The sequence below is a fragment of the Patagioenas fasciata genome, chromosome Z (genome assembly GCF_037038585.1).
Source record: "Patagioenas fasciata isolate bPatFas1 chromosome Z, bPatFas1.hap1, whole genome shotgun sequence".
Taxonomy (NCBI): domain Eukaryota; kingdom Metazoa; phylum Chordata; class Aves; order Columbiformes; family Columbidae; genus Patagioenas; species Patagioenas fasciata.
The window spans coordinates 58,687,395-58,709,359 of record NC_092560.1 but is presented as its reverse complement, the minus strand read 5'-3'; the positions used below and the strand labels follow the sequence as shown (position 1 = coordinate 58,709,359).

General features: G+C 41.7%; 1 protein-coding gene across 3 annotated transcripts in view; it reads right to left on the bottom strand.

Annotated features, from left to right (window-relative positions):
- Nucleotides 1-18,599, bottom strand: part of LOC136114751 (chondroitin sulfate proteoglycan 4-like) — a 40,899-nt gene extending 22,300 nt beyond the window's left edge. The window contains exons 1-6 of one of the 3 annotated variants that reach the window (XM_071802304.1): nt 18,343-18,599; nt 7,416-7,579; nt 5,291-6,776; nt 3,207-5,113; nt 1,889-2,359; nt 1,189-1,365 (exon numbers count right to left, since the gene is read on the bottom strand). In XM_071802304.1, the coding sequence (XP_071658405.1) occupies nt 1,189-1,365; nt 1,889-2,359; nt 3,207-5,113; nt 5,291-6,776; nt 7,416-7,579; nt 18,343-18,427 (4,290 nt within the window). In that variant the 5' untranslated portion in view covers nt 18,428-18,599. Of the gene's footprint in view, nt 1-1,188; nt 1,366-1,888; nt 2,360-3,206; nt 6,777-7,415; nt 7,580-16,233; nt 17,850-18,342 lie in introns of those variants that run through there. The other 2 variants (XM_065860268.2, XM_071802303.1) reach the window with 2 other exon arrangements.
- Between the last annotated feature and the right edge of the window lie 3,366 nt (nt 18,600-21,965).

The window sequence follows — 21,965 nt, the reverse complement described above, 5'->3', positions numbered from 1 at the left end:
TTCAAACCTATTCCTAAATATCTCCTCTGTCTTGGTGCCTCTCAGCTGGTTTAATGTGACCACAGGTTCATTAGCTGACCCATTTCCACTTTATTCTGCTTTTCAGAATCACCTAATTTGTTTTTACTCATCAGATCTCAGACTGGAAGCCTTTTGGCTTACATGGGCACAGTGTCCATAATAAATTTGTTCTGGTTACTGAGTGACATAACACAAAAAATAATCAATCTTATAAATAAATAAATCTGGAAAAGTACTGAAACTGAAGTGACAGTAGTGACCTTTTTAAAAGATCAAGAGATCAAAAAGACAAGTATGATTATTAAGAGCAAAAGGCAGCATCAGTCAACAATTTTGCCATTTTCTTGAGGAACTGGGGCAGGAGGCAGATTTAGAAACAAGTCAGCATGTCTTTTTTTTAGCTCATAGTATCACACAGCAATAGCTTCAGTGTCTGCACTAATACTTTTACGGCCTCTAGCAGCCTAGATTTTCACAGATTGCATTCTATTAGTCTTATCAGGAACTTTTAAAGACAAGAACATTCCTGTTTGTGTCAGAAATACCCAACACATACCCAATTCTCTAATGAAGTGCCAGTGAGAATGCTGCTCTCTTCTCTTGTCCAGTCCCACTGGGGATCCAGAGAGCAGCAGGCAGCAGAATGCACCTCAACAGGTCTGAACCTTCGGCACCCTTAACAGCAAGAGGCACAGGGTGCGAAGGCAGCGCAAAGACAACAGCAAGATGTTTGCACCTTCATCATCACTAACTACTCCTGGTACTTTTCTAAGCTATGGTGTTTGTTAACAGCCCTCAGGACAACTTAGCAAACACCACCAGAACACAACAAAGATCCAGGTGCAAGCCATCCCACCTACAAGCCTGCTGTCAGTCCAAGAGACTTCATGTATCTTTAAGATTAAAAGAAAGCTCAGTCAGCCTTCTAGATAAATTTTACATTGCAACAGCAGAAAACGTTCTTCATGATGACTAGAATCTCCCATAATGCACATTACTCATGCATTGGCTCCCTTCATTTACACTAATTTATTTTAAATCCCAGAACCACTGTTTATTATATTGACTAGCCCACCAGATACAAACCTAGTACTCTGTTAATGAAGATGCATTAAATGGTAGCAGGTTAGAAATAACTTGAACATTTCAAAATGTTGACAAACATACCCGAAGAACTCTGTTAACTTTTATAACAGGAGCTTCATCATTTACTGCAGTAACTGTTACAAATAGAGTTCGGGGCAAGCTTTGTTTCCACAATTCCGTGTTATTTACTATCACGGTAAAATTGTCCATCAGCTCCTCGCTGTCATCATGAACATAGTAGATTAACCCTTGTTCCACCTGAAAAATATAACAACCTGAAAAATTAAAGAGGCTAAAATAAAATAAATACTACATTTAAAAAAATCAAGTCTGATCATGCTCTTCTGTATTTACTGCCTCCACGTTTTATGACTTTTAAGACTTCATTTATGCTCACATCTGATCTGTACCTCTATATTTGTTCTGTTCATAACAGAAAATTTTACACCTCATCTGTCTATTCCTCTAGCCAGAATATCTTAACTTGCCAGTCTTGGCATTCCCTCTTCCCCTGAAGGGAAAATGGAAAATACAGTCCCACTATATTTACCACAATGTTTTCTGGAATCTATAAACTGAACATAATATTAGTAGATGGTGACTTACGATACAGGTTTGCTTCTTAGAGCTAAAAGACCAAAAATTAGCTTATTATGCACATACTGGTTCTCTGTGAGCGAAGACACAACACCACCAAATTGTCCCACTGCAGGCAAAAATTAGCTTTTAGCAGTACAAAGAATTGATTGTGACTATAGCAAAGCAGATGTAAATGCATTACCTGTTTTCTGGTAAATGTGGTTAACTTTATTCCAGGAACATGAGAGTTTTCAACATATCCATGCTTTGGCTGCTCAATTAAAATAAATTCACAGCTGAGTCCTGCAAAACGTTCACTAGAAATTTTTAGATAGTCTTCCACCAGGGCTTTCGAACCCCCTTCAATTACTGTGAAGTTCTGTACTTCCAGTGGAATCATTTTGGGGATGATGTCTACAGAGATCTCTATTCCGCTCACTGTTCGGACACCATTGGTTACATCCAGAGAAAAACGATCATCTAGTTGGTCAGAAATTGTCTGCATGTACTGAACTTTGCCCTCATCAACATCTTGCTGTGTGAAGCTCAAAACTGGCCTTTGGTCAGCACCAAGACAACTTTCTTCTGAGGAAAACTTCCGAATGTATCCGTGGACTGGAATCTGTCTTACTGTGAATACAATCTCAGATGGAGGACTGTTTTCATGAACAACCTTAAATTTAAAAATAGATCCCAAAGTTACTTCAACAGAAATGGGAGAAATTCTGTAATTATCTTCTGAATTTTTCACTTTTAACCCAGTCTACCTAATTAATTGGCATTCTTTACTTGGCTTACACATTTTATCTGAAAACTCCTAATACAATACAATACAGTACCTAAGTAGACATGTATTAAACAAACATGGCATGCGAGTGTTTCATAACCCCACAAAATACATATTTTGTAAATTTTGAAAAGAAATACACTGCAGAATTAACTAGTAGCCTAAGAACTGTAGATCCCTGCCTGAAACAAGGATTTGGGCAGAACCAACATGTGCTGCCTGAGCCCCCTCGCAGTGATTACTGAAAGGCTACACACAAACAATGGGGAGGAAAATATTAAACAAAGAGAAATTATATCATGTCTGTGACTTTATGTTTTTAAAATTTTGGATGCAAACCTCAGTGTTAACTGGGCAAACTCCAAACTGAATGAAAAAAGCCCTTTCTTCCTTGGCATTTATGAACAGGTCGACTAAGAATGATTCATGAAGTACAAACAATTGTCATAACTGAAGTGCAGCATCTCCTAATCTTCACTTTCTCAAGCACAAACATAATGGAGTCAAAGACTCTGGGCAGTTTTTTTCTTTAACATAACTAATTTTCCTTAATAGAAATGGAAACTTGCTACTGTTAGTCTCTCCAGAATTATGCCATCCAGAATGCAGTCATGTTAGTGAAAACCAACAGGAGTTAAATAATACAGAGAGACTAAATGTATTGCAATGGCTGAGAAAGTACTGAAGAAAATTTGCTACAAGACAGAAGAAATGGACAATGCAGTTAACTTACCTGCAGTTTCCCTTTACTGATTTTAACTGGTTTTCCTTCTTCAACTAAGAGATTGTTTTTGTTCACAATCCTTGGTGGCCACCGATGACTTTCCAAATATACACGAACATGCACTCCAGCATCCAAATGGACATCTCTAGCATGGACTGTAAAGTTAAATGTGTCAATAAGGTTGTTGCTGTCATCATGCCTGTACGTCACATGCCCCTTTGTCAGATCAAGTTGAGTAAAGGAATCCATCAACAGATTATTTACATATATTCTTCCATGTTTGGGGAAAGAGAATATCTCATATGTAATCTCATGATCATTTCTGATGTCTTGGTTTGTAACAGCACTTAGGTTAGCTGTTGTAACAGTTTCTTCTTTTCCTTTTTGAACCAATAAGCCCGTATTATTTGCCAAACTAACATAAGCATCAGTGGCATTAACTTCTACAAGCAAAGAAGTATAGTGTTTGCCATCTGTCACAAAGAGCACAAAACGCCCAAAATCTGCACCATGGTGTATGAACAGGACTTGCTTTTGCTCCAGGTCTGCTTGTTTGAACTGGTAGAGTCTGTGCAAAGTATCACTTGTTAGCACCAAGTCCCCATTGGAAATACCATGTCTAGTATACAGTAACTGTCCGTCATCAAAATCAGCATCAGGATCATGATAGCAAAGATCTGCCAATGTTAATAATCGCTGCCCATTTCTCACTATGTTAAATGTTTTATCAATTACACGTACTGGTTTCTCATCATTCTTCAGCTGGACAGAAATGTTGAATCTAATTTCTACTGACAAAGGTTCCACTTCTTGATCAAAGTCTGCCCACTTTCCTGATTCTTTACTAGAAGCTCTGACAAGAAAATCGTCAAACACTGTCTCAGAATCGTCATGCACATACATAAGGCGTTTATCAATTATATCTTTGTTAGTGAAAGTGGTGAGATTGTCATTATTCTCAAATGAGCCTGAAAAATTAATGAGTTTTAATTTCCCATGCTTAGGAAACTGTACAACTTTATACTGGAAAGTTTCGTTATTTGGTGTATGCACAAACAATTTTGTGCTCGTTATTAACTCTCCTTCACCTTCAGTAACAGTAAGGCCATTGTTAGTCAAAATAATGTTTCTGAAATCTGATTTGATGTAGACCTCAAAGTTGTATAAATTTGATTCCAGGTACTTTGTATAAATGATGAATCTAAATGAATCACGGTTGTCTTCATGGAGTCTACTGATTAATTCATATGCCACTTTTTTATAGGTAATATCTTTCTGGCTAAAGACTGAATCTTTTTTCAAAGGCTGGCCATTAAGTAGTATTTGTCCATGCATTGGTAGGGACAGCAACTTAAAATGAAGCTCATCTTCAGGAATTTCTAGATCCACAATCACAGCAAAAAGATTATCTGAACTCAAGTACTTCTTTTTTGATTTTTCAATTTCTAAAGGCACATGTTTCAATAAATTGTACCTTAACCACTTCACTTTGATTGGAAATGTGTGCTCTTCACTGATTTTGTTTCCTATGACAACTTTGAATTTAAATTGGTCAGTAACATTTTCCAGCTGAATTTCTTTAAAAGTGCTACAGTATCTCACACGGTTGCGCTGAACAGAGCGTTGAGAAAAAGAGCTGACGCTCTTCCATTCCCCCCTTGAATGCTGCCTTTGGACTTCCCCAAACTGGGGTGGCTCTGTGATCTCGTACCGTATCTCCAGCTCCTGGAGGCTGGCATTTGTTTCAACTGCCAGATGCCTAGGTGTGATCAGAGCTGTAACACCTTGGAGTAGTTTTATTCCTGAGTTGTTGACAACTCTGTAATCCAAAGGAACTGCTATGACACGTAACACAACAGTGTTGCTCACTTTCTCACCATCACTCGCCCTCAGAACAATCCTTGAGTTCTTGACACCTGTGTGGACAAAGAAAACAGTGCCTTCTCTTAAGTCCTCATTAGAAAAAGTAGTAATAGCTTTCCCAGGATGCTTTGAATTTTCTAAAAATCCCCCATCTGCATTCAGATTTCCAAGCACTGAAAGACTGATACCCACAGGATCTGTATCCTTATCTAGAACTTTGATCAGCTCACCAGTTAAACGTTTCTTTGAGTTCTCTAGGAGAAAAAGCAAGTTTCCCTTGGGAAGTGTGATCTCAGGCGCATCATTTACTGGAGTGACAGTAATGCTAAACGCATGCTGCTCATTTCCTTGTAAGTATGGAGGCACAACCTTCTCACTTGTTGCAAAAATGGAGAAATTAAAATAATCGTAAGTGTCCTCAGAGCCATCATGGACATAAAGAATCTTCCCTTGCCACACGTCCTGCAGAGTAAATGTATTTACCTCCTGTGCTGGCTCAAGATCTAGTTTCAAGTCTCCATGAGAGGGTGGTTCCTTTATTTCAAGAAGAATTTGTGATTGATTAATATCTAATTTCTGAAAGTCTAAGTTTACTTTAATATGCTTAGATTCAAGTAAAGCTTGTCCACCCTCTAGCACAATCAAGTTATTTAGAACTAAAAAGTTGCTTTTGTCTTCTTTGCCCAGAGAGACAGAACTTTCAGGGGAAATGGCAAATGCTGGGGCTGCTTTCACAGTAAGGTTCTTTACAGCAACCTCTAAAGGAAAATTTGTATTAAAGGCACCCTCCGTTTCACACCCAGCTGAAATGTCCTTTGTTACCAGAACATTCTTAAGTGATTTCTTTTCTGAATTGGCTTTCAGGTCTCTTAGACAACCTTTGAAGGATCCTCCTCTGGCATACTTCCCAGTGACTGACGGTAGTTCTAATTTAATCACTTCTGATCGTGTGCTGTCATCCACACCACCTACAAAGAGAGACCCCTTCAGAAGTGGCAGCTTACTGTGGGGAGGCAATGACTTTTTCACCGTTTCTTCGTCCAATGTCAGCTGCAAATATTCTGCAGTAAATTTCAGTTCAATGTAGTGCCAATGACTATCATTGACTGATCTACGAGACGAAAGCTTGGTTCTACTTTTGTGTTTTCCAGTGTAGGCTTTAATGAATCCATCTTCCATTTCCATTGCAATGAAATCTCCTGCTTGCCCAGAATGGTAAAGCAGCAAGCCATGCGCAGCTGAAGTTTGCAATGTATACTGCAAGATTCCCTCATCATCAACACTCCATAATGGGAAAGAAACATAGGATCTGGAACTGAAGAAACTAATCGGTTCATCTTCACCTGCAAAGAATTCATCACTGCATCCCACCGAAACTTCATGGAGATTTTTAAAGCCAGGGGAAGGTCTCAGGGGCATCAGAATGTCTAGCTCATTGAACGACACATCATCAATACATCCTCGGAAATTCGGCAGTGCTCCAATGAGGTAGGGAACGTCAAGTTTACTAGTACCACCTACATAGAATCCATAGTCAATATTTAATTCATAGAGAATGCCAGGCATTTTCACACTAGTTCTATCATGTTTATCAATTACCAATGTGACATTATCATGTTCATGATGTAGTTCAACCAGGTGCCAAGCTAAATCATTCAGCTGAGATCTTTGCTGAGAACGCAGCATTCGTTCCCCCATGCCAAGGTTAATTTTCACCTGCAAGAGACAGAATTTTAACTATCAAAATCCAAAGAAGCATTTTTCACAAACATATATTAATATATCATTAAAAGATTTTAATATTAAGTACATAATTTACAAAACATAACTGAAAAATAAAATCTCACTGTAATTTTGTGTAGGTTTGCTTGCCACCACAAACATTACTTGAATAATTGCAGAAGAGGGAATGGACTCCTCTGTCCAACATGGACTCCTATGCTAGGTCTAACAGCTCCTGATAACCCAAGTGACAAGGATCTTTCAATAACTTGCAGAAAAACTATTATTTGGATCCAAACATTTTCTATGATGCTAACATCATAAATCTGAAATTTTGTCTTTACTGAACCTCATGCTTTGAACACAATGATCTTAAGATCTAGAAATCTCTAAGGTTTTTAGAGGCAAAATTTAGTAACTATCATTGTTTGGGTTGAACTAGATGATCTCCAGAGGTCCCTTCCAAACCTAACCATCCTGTGATTTTGTAAGAATACCATATTTTGAAATTATTGATTGTAGTATGTAATTTTTCAATTTTTTAAACATAAACTTAGAGAATTGTTACAGGTAGCTTGAAGAAAAACACAATACAGGCTGCACTTACCTTTCAAGCTATAGTTATAACCATACCTGTAAATTTCCTGAGCATAGCTCAATTAAACAATAATCCTTCCTCCCAGCTGCAAGAAAAAGTAGTCCATGTGGCTTGCTTGTTCGAAACCGCAACTGTAAGGATGTCTGAGAGGATGCTTCTGCCCTGTTCAACTCCACAAAGCTATCCCCATAAAATGATACTGAAAGAAAGGAAAACAAACACACAACAACAACAAAAAAATCACACATAAAACCCCTTTTTCTCTTATCACAGTATCACAGTATGTTTGGGATTGGAAGGGACCTCGAAAGATCATCTAGTCCAATCCCCCTGCTGGAGCAGGAACGCCTAGGTGAGGTCGCACAGGAATGTGTCCAGGCGGGCTTTGAATGTCTCCAGGGAAGGAGACTCCACAACCTCCCTGGGTAGCCTGTTCCAGTGCTCTGTTACCCTCACTGAGAAGAAGTTCTTTCTCAAATTTAAGTGGAACCTCTTGTGTTCCAGCTTGATCCCATTGCCCCTTGTCCTATCATTGTTTGCCACTGAGAAGAGCCTGACTCCGTCCTCGTGGCACTCATCCTTTATATATTTATAAACATTAATAAGGTCACCCCTCAGTCTCCTCTTCTCCAAACTAAAGAGCCCCAGCTCCCTCAGCCTTTCTTCATAAGGGAGGTGCTCCACTCCCTTAATCATCTTTGTTGCCCTACACTGGACTCTCTCCAGCAGTTCCCTGTCCTTCTTGAACTGAGGGGCCCAGAACTGGACAAAATATTCCAGATGGGGTCTCACCAGGGCGGAGTAGAGGGGAAGGAGGACCTCTCTCGATCTACTGATCACCCCCCTTGTAATACACCCAAGGATGCCATTAGCCTTCCTGGCCACAAGGGCACAGTGCTGGCTCATGGTCATCCTGTTGTCCACCAGGACCCCCAGGTCCCTTTCCCCTACAGTGCTCTCTAATAGGTCATGCCCCAACCTATACTGGAACCTGGGGTTGTTCCTGCCCAGATGCAGGACTCTACACTTTCCCTTGTTAAATTCCATCAGGTTATCCCCTGCCCAACTCTCCAGCCTATCCAGGTCCTGCTGGATGGCAGCACAGCCTTCTATGTATATAAACTTCATTAATTCTCTACATAATTATTTATGTATAAATGAAAATAGATCTCATATCAAATTCACCAGTCCAAGCAACAGGGTAAGAGGACAATGGCCACACCAGTGTGGACAAGAGGTGAACATAGCCCAGCATTCTATCTCCAACAGTGATGAGAGGGAATTGTAAGAACACTGCAATCATATTTAATATTTCAATACTTTAACAATTATTTTTTTGTTTCAGGTGTTTTCCTGAGCTTCTCACAGTTGGTCTATTTTGTAACTGCCGAAAGATTTCTCTGTGAAGTACTACTCTAATTTCTCTTTGGAAATATCTCCATCTACAGCATGCTCTCACATGTCTGTCAGAGACATCCTCTGTAATCTCTGATAAGAAATCCCACAGGCCTCCTGCTGAGTGACTTGTATGTTCTCACCCTTCTCTTCTCCAGGTTGAAGTGTCCTCTTGTTTCATGAATGCACCCTTCAACCACCCCCATCACAATGCTGCCCAGTCACTCAGTTCAGTACAGGCCTCCTGAGATCCTTCACTCTCTTCTCCCCTCCTCATGGCCTTGAGGAACAGTTACACCAGCTAGCTTTCCCATTTGATTACCTGTTATTGACATCCCTGTTATTACTACACTGAATAGCACAGATCCCAAGACCAAATCCTCAAAAACTCTGCTGGTAACTTCCCTCCCACATACACAGACACACACATAAACCTGAACACACAAACAAAACCAAAACAAACAAACAAAAAACCACAAACATCACACACACACACACAATAATTTACTCCTTCTCCTATCTTTTAATCTATTACTTAATATACAAAGCCTGCATTCCTATCCAATGGCTGCTCAAAAGCCTTTGATGTCAAACTCTACCAAAAGCCTTTTGCCAATCTGAATCTTAGTAATCATTGCTGCCCCCATCAAAAGCACTCCAAGAGGTTTGTAAAGCAGAACTTCTCTTTAAAGAAACCCTGCTGACTCTTCCCAAGTTGATCCTACTTCTGTGACTTTTATCTTTTGTTACAATACCTGTAAATTTGAACTGTATGGATGTCAGGCTTACAGTCCTGTGGTCTTGTTTTAAACAGTGGTAATGAAATTTGCCACCCTCCAGGCTTCAGGCACCCAGGGATTTTAAAGCTTGAGATCAGATATTACCCTTAGCAAGTAAGCAAGTTCATCTCTGAGGATTTTTTAGGTGAACCCCTCTCGTGTCACAAACACACACCCCACTCCACCACCGCTCCCCTGAGTTCAGTTTGGGAATCTTCCCAATTAGTAGTAAGCACCATTTTGTTTAGCTTCTCTGCAACAGCCATGCCCAGAGTGCTTCTTTTGTACTGATAACTTAATCAACTAGACACACAGACCCTCCACAGGGTTTTTGTTCTTTATGTATTTAAGAAGGATTTAGTAAAAGCTTTGATTCCTTCAGCTAGCTGATCCTTGACCTTTCTTTTTCAAGGCCTATTTTCATATGACATCTGCCAGAGTTTATAATGTGTTTGGACACAACTCTTTAAGGACACCATCAATTAAATATTTGTTTTGTAGCTTCTAGCTTCATTCTGACATACCTTTCCCATTTTAACACAGTACTTTTTAAAACAAAGCGTAACCGCAGACAGCTCTCGAGGTTTAATCATCCCTGTGTCTACATTAGCTGTCCCTCTGCTGAATCTAACACACTCTGATGACTCTGTTACAAAGTGTGGCTTTAACTCAGACTTTGAACTGGACCCTGCACATTACAAAGTAACAAATCAAAGGTCTCGTTAACAAACTGTTTCATGAAACAATCAGTAACAGCATCTAAAAAACTTGCTGTAGTCTACACGAAAATTTTAGTAGGTTTTCCCAAAAATAAGATTACAGCAATCTTATTGCATAAAAGAAGCTTTTGTCAAGTAGCTCTAATATACCTTACAGGTCTTCCATAAAATCTATATGGTAAGAGAACCAATACTGTTTGTTGTATATAGAAATGTTTTTGCACTGGGGTTAATAAAGACCTCTCTTTTAAAGCAAGTGTTGGAATAAAGGAACTAGGGGCAAACTCCCAACATAACTGAAGACTAAATTTTACTAATTAAGCCAGGAAACAGGTTAAATGTTTATAATTTTTATATCATGGTAAATTCAAATTATGGCAGTGGCTAGGACTGTCACTCCCGTACAGACGCACTGTAAGAGATTGTCCCGACACTGTAGAGCTCTGGACCCAGTAACACATGTAAGGGAGAGGAGTCCTCTGACCTCTGTCTCGGAATACGAGGCCCAAAGATACCATCTTCCTCAGGTCACAGGAAGCATAACCTAATTGTCTGAAATAATCTGTCTCAATCAAAAGATTACTCCACTTCCTTCAGCCATTGTAGTAACATCAGAACATCCATACAGTGTTATGGGTGCAACAAGGTTTCACTTTGAGAACACAGACCCTTCCCCACATCTTACTGAGACCCCAAGAAGCAGCTATGTTCGTTTTGCTACATCACATCTTAGCATCCCTACAGAACTCGCAAGTACAAGACTTCATTATAATTTTATCAGTGAAGTTCCTCAGAAAGTAATAAATGAAATCCAAAGCTTTCACAGATGTTAGTGTCCCAAAAGTTTCACTATAACTGCAACACAGCCCCCAAATTTCATTGGTGAATTTTTGAATCAAAACTAATGACCACTGGTGGAACTTGAAAATAACTTTTAAAGACATCACATTTTCATTAGACTCAAGTATGTGGGGAAAAAACATGAGATTTTGAGGGAAGAAATTTAGCAGAAAGATAAACTTATACATGGATTTTAAGTGCAATTTAGAATAACCAGAAATGAAGCTGAAGAATCAATATTTTGTAGTGTGCCACTGATAAAGTTTCATGTTTATACTATATATGAATATCCGGGAGGAAGAGGAGCAGAAAGAAACATAAATTAAAGTTTTTGCCTTCCATAAAACACTTCAGAGACAGAATTCATCACTGAAGGTGGGGCAGAAAACTCAACATCAGCCCAAGCACTGATCCAGCACTAAACAGGATCTTGGGCCAAGACCACCTACACTGCCGTAACGTGATTTCTGCTTCGGTACCTGCCAAACTAAGAAGTATGTTTTTAAAGTAGAAGAATCTGGTGCCACAGCTTTGGAAAAGGGGACATTCTGCCATGGACCATCTGATGTCAATCGTACCATTACAAAATGCAAGTGGAGTTCAAGCAACAGTACCAGCCTTGAATCCCTCTTGCTACTGGAACAGATGAATTCAACATATCATATAGGAATATAATTATTCCTCTGGAATGTCAAGGTAATCTATTCTGTAACAGCTCTGTGCCTCAAACGGAAAAGATGGATGGAAGCAGCTGAGAAGAAGAGCCAGATCTACATCAGCTATAATGCCACTTCATGGATATGGATATGGACATAGACACACTAAGGCCACAAAAAGCAGATGTAAAATAACCTGGAATGACAATTTAAAGATCTGTTCAACCTGAGTTACTGGTTAATTTGTGGTCCCCATCTCTCCTCCTCCTCCCTTAGATAAAACCCTCAACTCTGAATAGAAATACCACATTGAGATAATAAAACCTTCATAATATTTCCATGTTAACAGATAATGTGTATATGGGAAAAATAAGTTTTGAGAATTTTAAGTAATTTTACTGAAGATTCCTGACCAGCTCTGTCCACAACATCTTTCCTAGAAGTAACCATGAGAAATCAGGCCAGGCACTGCAGCAAGTGCCTTCATAATCACAGGGAAAAAGGCTCTTTACTTGTCATCTAGTTGGTGGCATTAGGCTGACATTTAATCCTTTTGATCAGCTTTCATTCTCTAGTGTTAAAAACATCATCAAATTTAAGAAACAGCTACACATTGAAGATTTTTTCCTCTTGGTTTCTGTACTCAAAGCAATAAAAGCCCTGTCTCTTCTACATTGCTAAAACTAACAACCCCAGAAGTGTACCTACAAGGACCCAAACTCGGACTCACTGCACAGTTACCACAAGCTACGCACATACAAACAACAATAAAATCAAGACTAAAAGAGCTAACTGAAAGAATGCATTTGTTTTTCTATTACTTCTGTCAATATTTCTCATTTTAGACTAGATTACATGTCCTCCCAGCAATGCAGAGGGATCATAAGGAAGAACAGTGATCTTGGAATCACAATTCCACACTCACTTCTTTATTGGATGTAATTTAATACAGACACCATGTCTGCTCAACCCTTTTGGTTTCCACTGTACGACAGGAAACAGGCAAAGCTCCAGTTATCTCAATCCTCACCTTCTTTGGACCCCTTCTTTCCAAAGAAAGTCATATGGAAAGTCCTTCTCTACTGTGCCTGAACGACTAACCCAGAAGGACTTTCATACTCACGTAATCCGTAAAGGCTTTTACATTCATGCTGGATGAAAAAGAGAATAGAGGCATTTTACCAGAGCCTTTCCCTGTCCCTAATATCCACCCTTTTATATGAAAAAAGTTAAATACATAACTTTGTCTTCAAGCAGAAAAGAAAAATTATGTAGTTCCTATGTAAGAGAGTATTTGGACAATGTTTTTGTCTTCAAAATGTTGAGGCGGTATCAGTGCCAGGGCCCTTTAAAGGTAATTTTTTGGCCAGAAGCCTATAGTGTAAGGAAAACACCCACACAGATAACACTTAAAAGTACATGTAGATATCCCAGATTCTTCTGATGTAGGCAAAAACCTTTGTCTGCTTTTAATAACCAACATATTGATCTTCTGTTCTCAATACTACAATAAATGTCATAATGAGGGCACACAACTACTGCTGTTCAGACAAACTTCTCCCATGTAGCCTGCTAATTTGGAGTGAAAACAACTATCTATGACTTGTTTTATGGGGTGAGGGGAGAAAGTCACACAATCTATTACACTACTTAGTCATTAAAATTGTAAAACTAAAATATTAAGTCTATAATAGCCCATGTATTTTCAGTCAGGATCCTCTCCAAATGCCACAACTGCCACACCAGGAGGTTTTGGTGGCTCGTTTGCCATCCACTGCCAAGACAAGAGTCACTTCTGTGCCACACTGGCTTTTCAGATGAGACCACAGTTCTTGCACTGGCGTCACTAATAATCTGTATAAGTGAGCTCTACAGGCTGGCTGTATAAAAAGGAATTTAAAAGAAGTCGGGTCAGGCAGAAATTGGATTCACTGGCTTTGAACCTGCTATCTCACCCTCTACTTTTGTCCTGTGGTGCACTGGTACCTAGGATCTCGAAACAGAGAGAAGGTCCTTATCTGCTAGATGTTTGATACAAATCCCTACCAAGATACTCCAACTGTACAAAGTCTCTTCAAGAAAATAAAGGTGCTTATCTTCCCATGTGAAATACGCAAAGTCAGAACACAGGTTAATTCATCCATCCTAACAGCACACTCAAAGTGTAACAAGCACATAAAACATCACTTCTAGTGTACCTAGAGGCAACACCTGTTTTAGTTACTTGAATGAATAAGCTTCCCATTGCCCAGGTCAGATCTGCACCTTGAAAATCCGTCCCCTATAGCTCATTCACAAACATCTAACAGGAATAGAAATCAGCTGGCACAGGTAGCTCAGATAAATATTAATCTTCCAGATGACAGCCGTTTTTATCTGTCCGTTGACAAATTCAGTTATGTTTTTCACTCTCTGCGATTTTGGACATTCGAGTAGAAGCTCTGGCTAAGAGTGCAGCCCGTTTTTTCCTGTGGCTGGTGAAAAATGTGTGACCTCTTTTGTGGAGCAGACCTTTTCACACTACTATTGGACTACTAAGCACATTCTGCGAGAACTCGCTTCAGGGCTGTAGAGCAACAAAAGTGGTATAACTTCATCCCTCCTCTCCACCTTTGTCCCTCCATTCTCAAAACAGAGCAGCTGTATTTTGTACTGATACATTTATTTTGTACTACTAAGTCTTTTAGGGTGCTCCAGTAAAAGGTGGAGAGGTTGTAAAACCCAGAGATGAAGGCAGGCTTCCACATAGTAAAAATACTTCCAGGCTGTATAAAAGTACAGCTTGAAGCCTCATTAAGGGTCCTCATGTGCTAAACGCTAGGCAAACAACGAGAGACGCCGTGAGTCTCAAATAGCTCCTGCTATAACTAAGATGAAATATGCAGGTCGCAGCTTCTTTTCCCTAAACCACAGGAAAAACAGCACGCAACCTCCAACACAAATATAATAGGAAGACTTTCCCTTGGGACAGGATTTGAGTGATGGAAACAAGTGTTCAGAACCTATTAATACCAAATATAAATAAGCTGTTGCGATATTAATAACTTTTAAAAGCCTTGTTTACTCTGATTGTATGGCAGAAGTGGAGACAGATTAAAAAGGGAGAGAACATTAGTGGAAAAGTGCCAAATTCCAGGTACCCAGTGTAACAAGCTTTTAACAGCCCTGTGCAAGAAAGAAAAAAAAAAAAGGCAGAATGAGAGGGATGAGAGATTAAAAAATACATTTGCAATTATTCCATGGGCTCGCATTCTGCACTACAAACATGCTTAGAGCTGTCCCACAGAACCAAGCCATTCTTCTAGCTCAAGGGTGTCAAACTCGTTTTCACCGGGGCGGGGTCACATCAGCTTCGCGTTGCCTTCACAGGGCCAAACGTTACATTTATACAGTCCTAAAACTCCATTCTGCCCTATGAAGGCATGGACTTGTCAGGAGCAGCATCTTCTAGAAATAAAGATGATCAGTTCTGATGATTCAAAGCTCAGGTAAAGTAGCAGTTAGCAAAATAAAATTTGACAGCAATTACTTTCTTCAACTAATTTCATATTTGCTATTTTGCTTCTGAATAGCAGTGAGGGATCAGACTGGTAGCTGATTTTTCTTATTTTTGATTGAAACCTGACCTCATTTTATAAAACCTTATAGTTTGTGTGACTGCCCATCAAAACTAAATTGAATGGGCTTTAAAGTTCTAACTAGAACTTCATGAGCATGATGAAACGAAGAATGTCCTTACACAGCTGTAATCTGATGCTGATTATAGCCCTGTGTTTCACAATGAATCTCAGCGTCTCTCTCTTTTCCAGGTGGAATAAGTAGTGAACCTCCTTTCAGTCTCACTCAGCAGCAATTACTATTAATTACATGGGGAAAACATCTTCAGAGAATATTAATAGACCCTCCAAAATGACAATGCACACGTGGTTTCTTCATTTTCTCTTATGACCAGGTGGCACCACATTTTCAAAGTTCCTTTTTTAACTCAGTACTTGCTACATCACAAATACGATCAAATGGTGGGACTGAAAAACACTACCAGAATCACAGAATATCTTAGGTAATATGGTTTGTTTACAAATCTTACACTCTCCAAAACACAATGCTGACACTTGAGGAGTTGTTAATGAAGCTTTGCTACATGGACAAAGAGCAGAAATAATGCAGCAGAATGACAGAAAGAAGAACCAAAATAGGATGTTTCATAATGAAAGATACTGCTTCCATCTCTGTCCTTCTAATTAAACTGGTAGCAGATGACATCAACAGCACATAAGGGGCACAAAAAAAATTCAAGTGGAAAATGGAGCTGCCAGATTCACTGGGAATGCCCTTGTAGGCTAATATAACCACCACTTGAAAGTGAATTCTCGGGGCTGATTCACACTTACTCAGTGTAGGTTTTACAGGGGGATTTTCTTTGTAAATCCAACACTCCAAAGTCTTTGTGCCTCTTACACTCACCTACAATGCACACAGTGAGGAACATCCGTGTGTTGCATCTACAAAAGCTTTTACACAACAGGTAAGATGATGTTTAAAGGTCTCTTCCAACCCAAAACAGTCCATGATTTCCAGATAAAAGACAGTCCTGTAGTTAAAACACTGAACATCAACTGAACAGAGCTCATGTTAATAATTTCTGGTTTTATCACAGAAATTCACTGAAAAGTTGAGAAAACCGCTTCACGCCTAATTTCAGTTCACTGCCTATAAGAAACTATTAGTGCCTTTTTTTTTTTTTTTTTTAATTAGCTTCCAGCCTTTTATAGGTTTTCCATTTCACTCTAAGATTTTGGGGAGCAGGAATTCTCTCTCTGTGGGTACAGTTATAGCTATAGCAGCAGCTGGAGTAAGAGAGGAGAGCTAGAATTTAACAAGCTCACCTGGCAGTGATGCCAGCCCACATGGCTCAGCAGAGCTTGGCTTGAAGGCAGCTCAGCCAAGGCACCCTACACTGCTACAGCTAGGTTAGCAAAAGCAGCAGCAAGCTGTGTTGCAGATGTCCCTACCTTGCAGTTTGGAAATGTACCCTCTGGCTTTGCCTTGTGCTGCTTGCAGCACTGGGGATGGAGGACACTACTGCAACAGCAAGGCATAAAGTGGTTTGTTGGCTTTGCATTTTCAAAGTAGTACTGGCTGGCCTAACACTACCCTTTGTCATGACATTTAAGACAAGGCTACTGTTACTACAGAAATTTCAGTGGAAATCAGATCCCCCTGACATCCTCAATAGCTCTGAGACACCTCCTTGAGCAATAAAAAATGCCCTGTATCCTGCATGCAGGCTTTTTGTTCACAAAACCGCTGAGGTCCACAGATTAAAATTCTCTTGTGGAAAGACAAGAGAGGTGTATTTTATTTGTAACATCTGAAATTAATCCTGCAAGAAAAACTGCCAATTCAGCCTTCAATAATCTCTCAAGAATTAAAAACTATTCTTTAAAGCTACAACTCAATATTAGGCATTAATTTATAACTAGTCTTCTCAGCTAGTGAAAACAGGCACCATACAATCATAAACACTGAAAAGACACTCAACATTTCTAAAGAAAGAGAGTTATGCCAATTGGTTCGTGTCACATGGACTATAAAGAGTAAGAAAAAGCACACTTCCACAACTGCCTGCTAGTCCATTATTTTTAAAGGTACATTAATGAACTTGACTACCAGTCGTTCATGCTCTAAATATAACTTACTTAAAGATGTATCACAAGAAAAAGAAACTTCAAGTCTTTGGCTCTCCCAACGGCTTTGGTGACTGCCCAAGACATGCACCTGAACGTGCACCAGATCAGTGAGAGCTGCAGGCCTTTGGTATGGCTGAAAGGCCAGACATAAGGCAGACGAATCTAGATACCAAAAAACCAAGATACTTGCAGTAGCCAGCTGATATTTAGCGTTGTGATTGCTACTCCACACGGATGCCAAAGCAGGGAAACAAATCACAGGGAATATCTTCACATGTGTCTTAGTGCTTTCCTCGAGGCATACTAGCGATACAGTTGTAAAAAATAAAGGGGGGGCGGGGAGGGGAGAGAGCTCACCCACGTTGCTTGGGTTTTGTTTGTTTTTATTAGAAAGTCTAAGCTATGTCAAGTCTCAGCATCTCCGCTGTGGGAGGAGAAACGGGCACCAACACTGACCCACACCTCAGCGGCGGGAACACCCACACCTCCCCGGAGCCATGCCGTCCCAGCGCCAGCCGGGAGCGCCAAGCACCAGCGCCCCAGCGGCCCCTCCGCCGCTCGGCGGCTCCCGCCCCACGCCCCGCGGCTGCGGTTGCTGCCGGGCCTCACCGGCCGGGGCCCCCCCTGTCGCGCCGGGGCAGCGGGGCACCTTCCGGGAAGGCTGCTCCCTTTCGCGAGGCCGTTTCAGCGCCCAGGCGAGCTTCACGGGAGCCGGGCAACGGGAGGCCCGGCTGGGCCAGCGGCGCCTCTGCCCACCGCCGGGACTGCCGGTCAGTCTGCGCCGGGCCGCCCCTTCCCCCGCCCGGTGCAGGTGCTTTCCGGCCGCCCGGCCCGCAGCCCAGCGGCGCCTGCCGCCATTACGGCGCCCCGCGGGCAGCCCTACCTGGGACAGCCGGCCGGCTGGCGGCCAGCAGCAGCGCCAGCAGCAGCAGGGCGGCGCGCACGCTGGCCCCCAGTCCGCCCGCCATGCCACTGCCGCGGCGAGGCCGGAGCGGCGGCCCGACCGGGCACCACCAGCGCCGGGACCGGGGCGGAGCGCGGCCCGGTAGAGAGGCAGGAAAGTGTCACCGCCCCGGCCCCCCTGGCGGCTCCCTCAGGGACCCCGTCCCGGTGCTCTCCGCCCGCTGCCCGGGACGGCCCCCTCGCTCCCTCCTCGCAGCGCAGCTGCTCCTGCGTCCCGCCCCCCGCCCCTGAAACACCGGCCGGGCTGGCAGGGGGGGCAGCGCGGGCCCCCACGGCCCCGGGCCGGCCCTCGGGGAGAGCAGCAGCGGCTGTGGGGCAGCGCAAGGCCCGAGAGACCCCGGGGCGCCAGGCCTCGTACAGGATGGCCCCGTTAGCCGCGAGTTACGCTGTGCAGCCGGGCCAGGCCGTTCGGGGTTTTGTTGCCCACGTCTCAGAAACCTCCGTGCAGGGAGGCTCCAGAGAGACCCTGGACCCGCCGCCCGCAGGGCCTGGCTTGGCTCTCCTCATGGCTGTAGTTTTGTCTTTGCGTCAGGCGGGAGCTGCCCCGGTGGTGTTCATAGTCTGTGTCACCGTGCACTCCGGTACACCCTCCCGGTGTCCTGCCCTTTGGCAGGAGCCTGCTCTGAGGTGTCCCCAAATTCTTACCTCATCCTGCCCAGAGCTGCCCTGTCCCTCACGGTATTCGCATACTGTGCACAAATACATACATCATACTTTTTTATGGAAGAAACATGTAACAGGTAGACAAAGCATTTGGAGCATGAAGTGAGATGATTGTAACCTGTACAGGAGCTACATGAGGCAAAACTTTGCATTTCATACTTCATGGTTTGTGTCCTGTGCTTGAAAGAACAAGGTTTCAGTTTTAAAAGGCATTTTAAAGAGCTTGCTTGAACCGCTGATGTTTAACTTAAATATGCAGACGTGCCTTCAGTTACATACCTCATCCATGCCAGGAACAGCCTTGCAGTCATAAAATTTTCTCTGATATTATCAGCTGGCAGGGAGCATTGCAATGTGTCTCAACAGGTCAGGTTTTTTTTCTAGCTTTTTACTCCCTTACACATAGGACTGGAATTTGTGACCTGAAATCTGACACTAAGCAAGCAGAGTAAGTAACTGAGATAATATTCCAAAACTGCAGAAAGAAGAAAAATGGTGATGGCATGAATCTCTTTTCTGGGTCAGCCGTCTGGTTCTTCTCTTCCTTTGAGATTTACAGTCATCATTTAGTCTAGGTCTTCCTCAGCAATTTGTGGCAAGCTTTGCTGCCTTTACATTTTCAGAATAATGCACACAGTGAAAGGAGGGATCTGTGCCCAGAGGGAAATCATGGCAGTGATCTTCACCCAGATAGCACTTAACAGCTTTGTTAAACATCCCAAAGGCAAACGTCTAGTAAACTTCATTCTCTTCAGACTAGAACTCGAAGAAGATTTGTGAAAACCTGGAGAAGCAGCTGTAAAAAAGCATCAGTCTAAGATGTTAACAAGAAGGAAAAAAGGATTTAACATGCCACAATCGATAATATGACTGAGGCTGGAAAATCAGACCTCAGGTGTGCAGCATTGAAACTCTGTGCTGAGAAGGGAAAGTCTGGGGAAAAATGTTGCCTTTGCACCATCCATGTTTTACACTGGTCTGATTTAACATAGCCCCACATTGGGTTATTTGGCTTCTCTAACCTTCTGCAAAGAAATTTGCTGTGAGAGGGTCCTTGGATATACCTCAAGAGGGACAGCCGCAGTGACATTCTATACTTTGGGAAGTAACATTCAAAAGCACATTAGGAAAAAGATAGCCCAACATGGCATGTGAGTGAGAGACAGGAGGTAGATAAATGCAAGCACCCCCTACATATGGAGGTGTTTTGGGGCTGAATGCAGAGATAGTGGGACACGGAGTGCAAGAAACCCAGTATTGCCCATGGGGGTGGTGAGACCACGTGCAGGATGCTATGCAAGCAGGAGGCATCTCTGAACTCAGAGCTTCAGCTGGCAATCTGATCTAGAGAAGAGGAAAACAGATGAGTAGTATGGTTAGAGGACCCGGCCCTGAGCAATCTGCTGTAGGTGACCCTACTTTGTCTGGAGGGATTAGACTGGACAATCCCCAGATATGCCTTCCCACTTCAGCCATTCTGTGATGGCTGTGACTGAGACAGAAATCTCCATGATCGTTTAAAACAAGTATGAAGAGAATTCTCAGAAGAGAAAGGTGACACCTTGAGAACAGCCTACATGGTCTATTGGCATCAACCACATTTTCTTAAGCAGTTCAGGATTTTCCAAGCCTGAGTCCTACTTGCTTTCAGCAGGACATAGGATTCCTAAGAAATGTAAATCTGAATTTTTGTTTCTGCAGTTCCCAAGGAGAGGGGCTTGGGGTTTTTTATCATCTTTGGCTGTTTTTACGTGTGTCTTGAAAACACGACAAGGACTTTTTTCCTAAAAAAATTCCTGGTCATGGAGTCAGACAGACAGAAATCCAGTATGTAACATGTTCTGTTTTCCTCCTCCGTAGGTTTATGTATGCCAGCTCATGTCCAGTAGTTGACCTCCACGATGAGTGAAAATGAGACAAATGATTCAGCTAGTTAACAGATTCTTTCCTGTTAATGATGGGAGACCTGCCTGTTTGTGTCTGACAGCGTATCAGTCTATTGCTTAAAGCAGAGTGTTCTAACCACTATGATATACCATGTATCAGTTTCTTTCTATTGGATTTGGTTGGAGAAAAGTTTCACTGAGAAGAAAGATGTTTCATGTGGCACCAGAAATCACTTTAGAGGTAAGTTTCTGTTTGATTTTCAACCAACAATACTCTTTGTAAATTGATGCTGCAGCCAAGACTTCCTTAGGGTTCCCATAGGCTTTCAACCAATTTAAAAAACCAAAACTTTCCACGTGTGTTGAAACAACTTATATCAGATTTCTTTGGTTTTGGTTAAATTATGTTGGAATTACTATAGTGGATAAGTAACAAACATTCAGAAAAGATGCCTGGATAATTCTGATGGGAAAGATTTAAGGCTGACTGCAAGCAGTCAGGAGACGTCCTGTGTTGATAGCAGAAAGATCTCTGGCTAAATAGAAGAAGTGAATAGTTTTTAGACGAAGCAGTAGTAACCCAACATTTATTGTATTAAAATGGCATTTTGTCTCTCAGTTTTAATTTTAATCTAACACTGCATCAGATGGCTAATATTCAACTTGGACTTCCTGAGTGGAAGGGCAGTGTAGTGGACTAAAGCGTCTTAACATCTTAGGTACAAATAAGAAGTAATGGATGTATGCTCTGTAGTCTCCATGGAAAGCAAACACAAACTGCAGTGGTCCATACAGATCCCCAGAGTGCCTGGCTGTCATGACGCTAGAGGGAGTCCTGAGGCTGCAAGAAAATCTTATTTCCTGTAACAATTTCATGAGTACATGGTGCCTTATAAATAAACATGTTGTTGAAACACATTCTGGAAAAAATGAAGGAGCCATTTAGTTCAGGTGGGATCCAATGCTCTATCAGGTTCTACATTCAAAGTCTTCC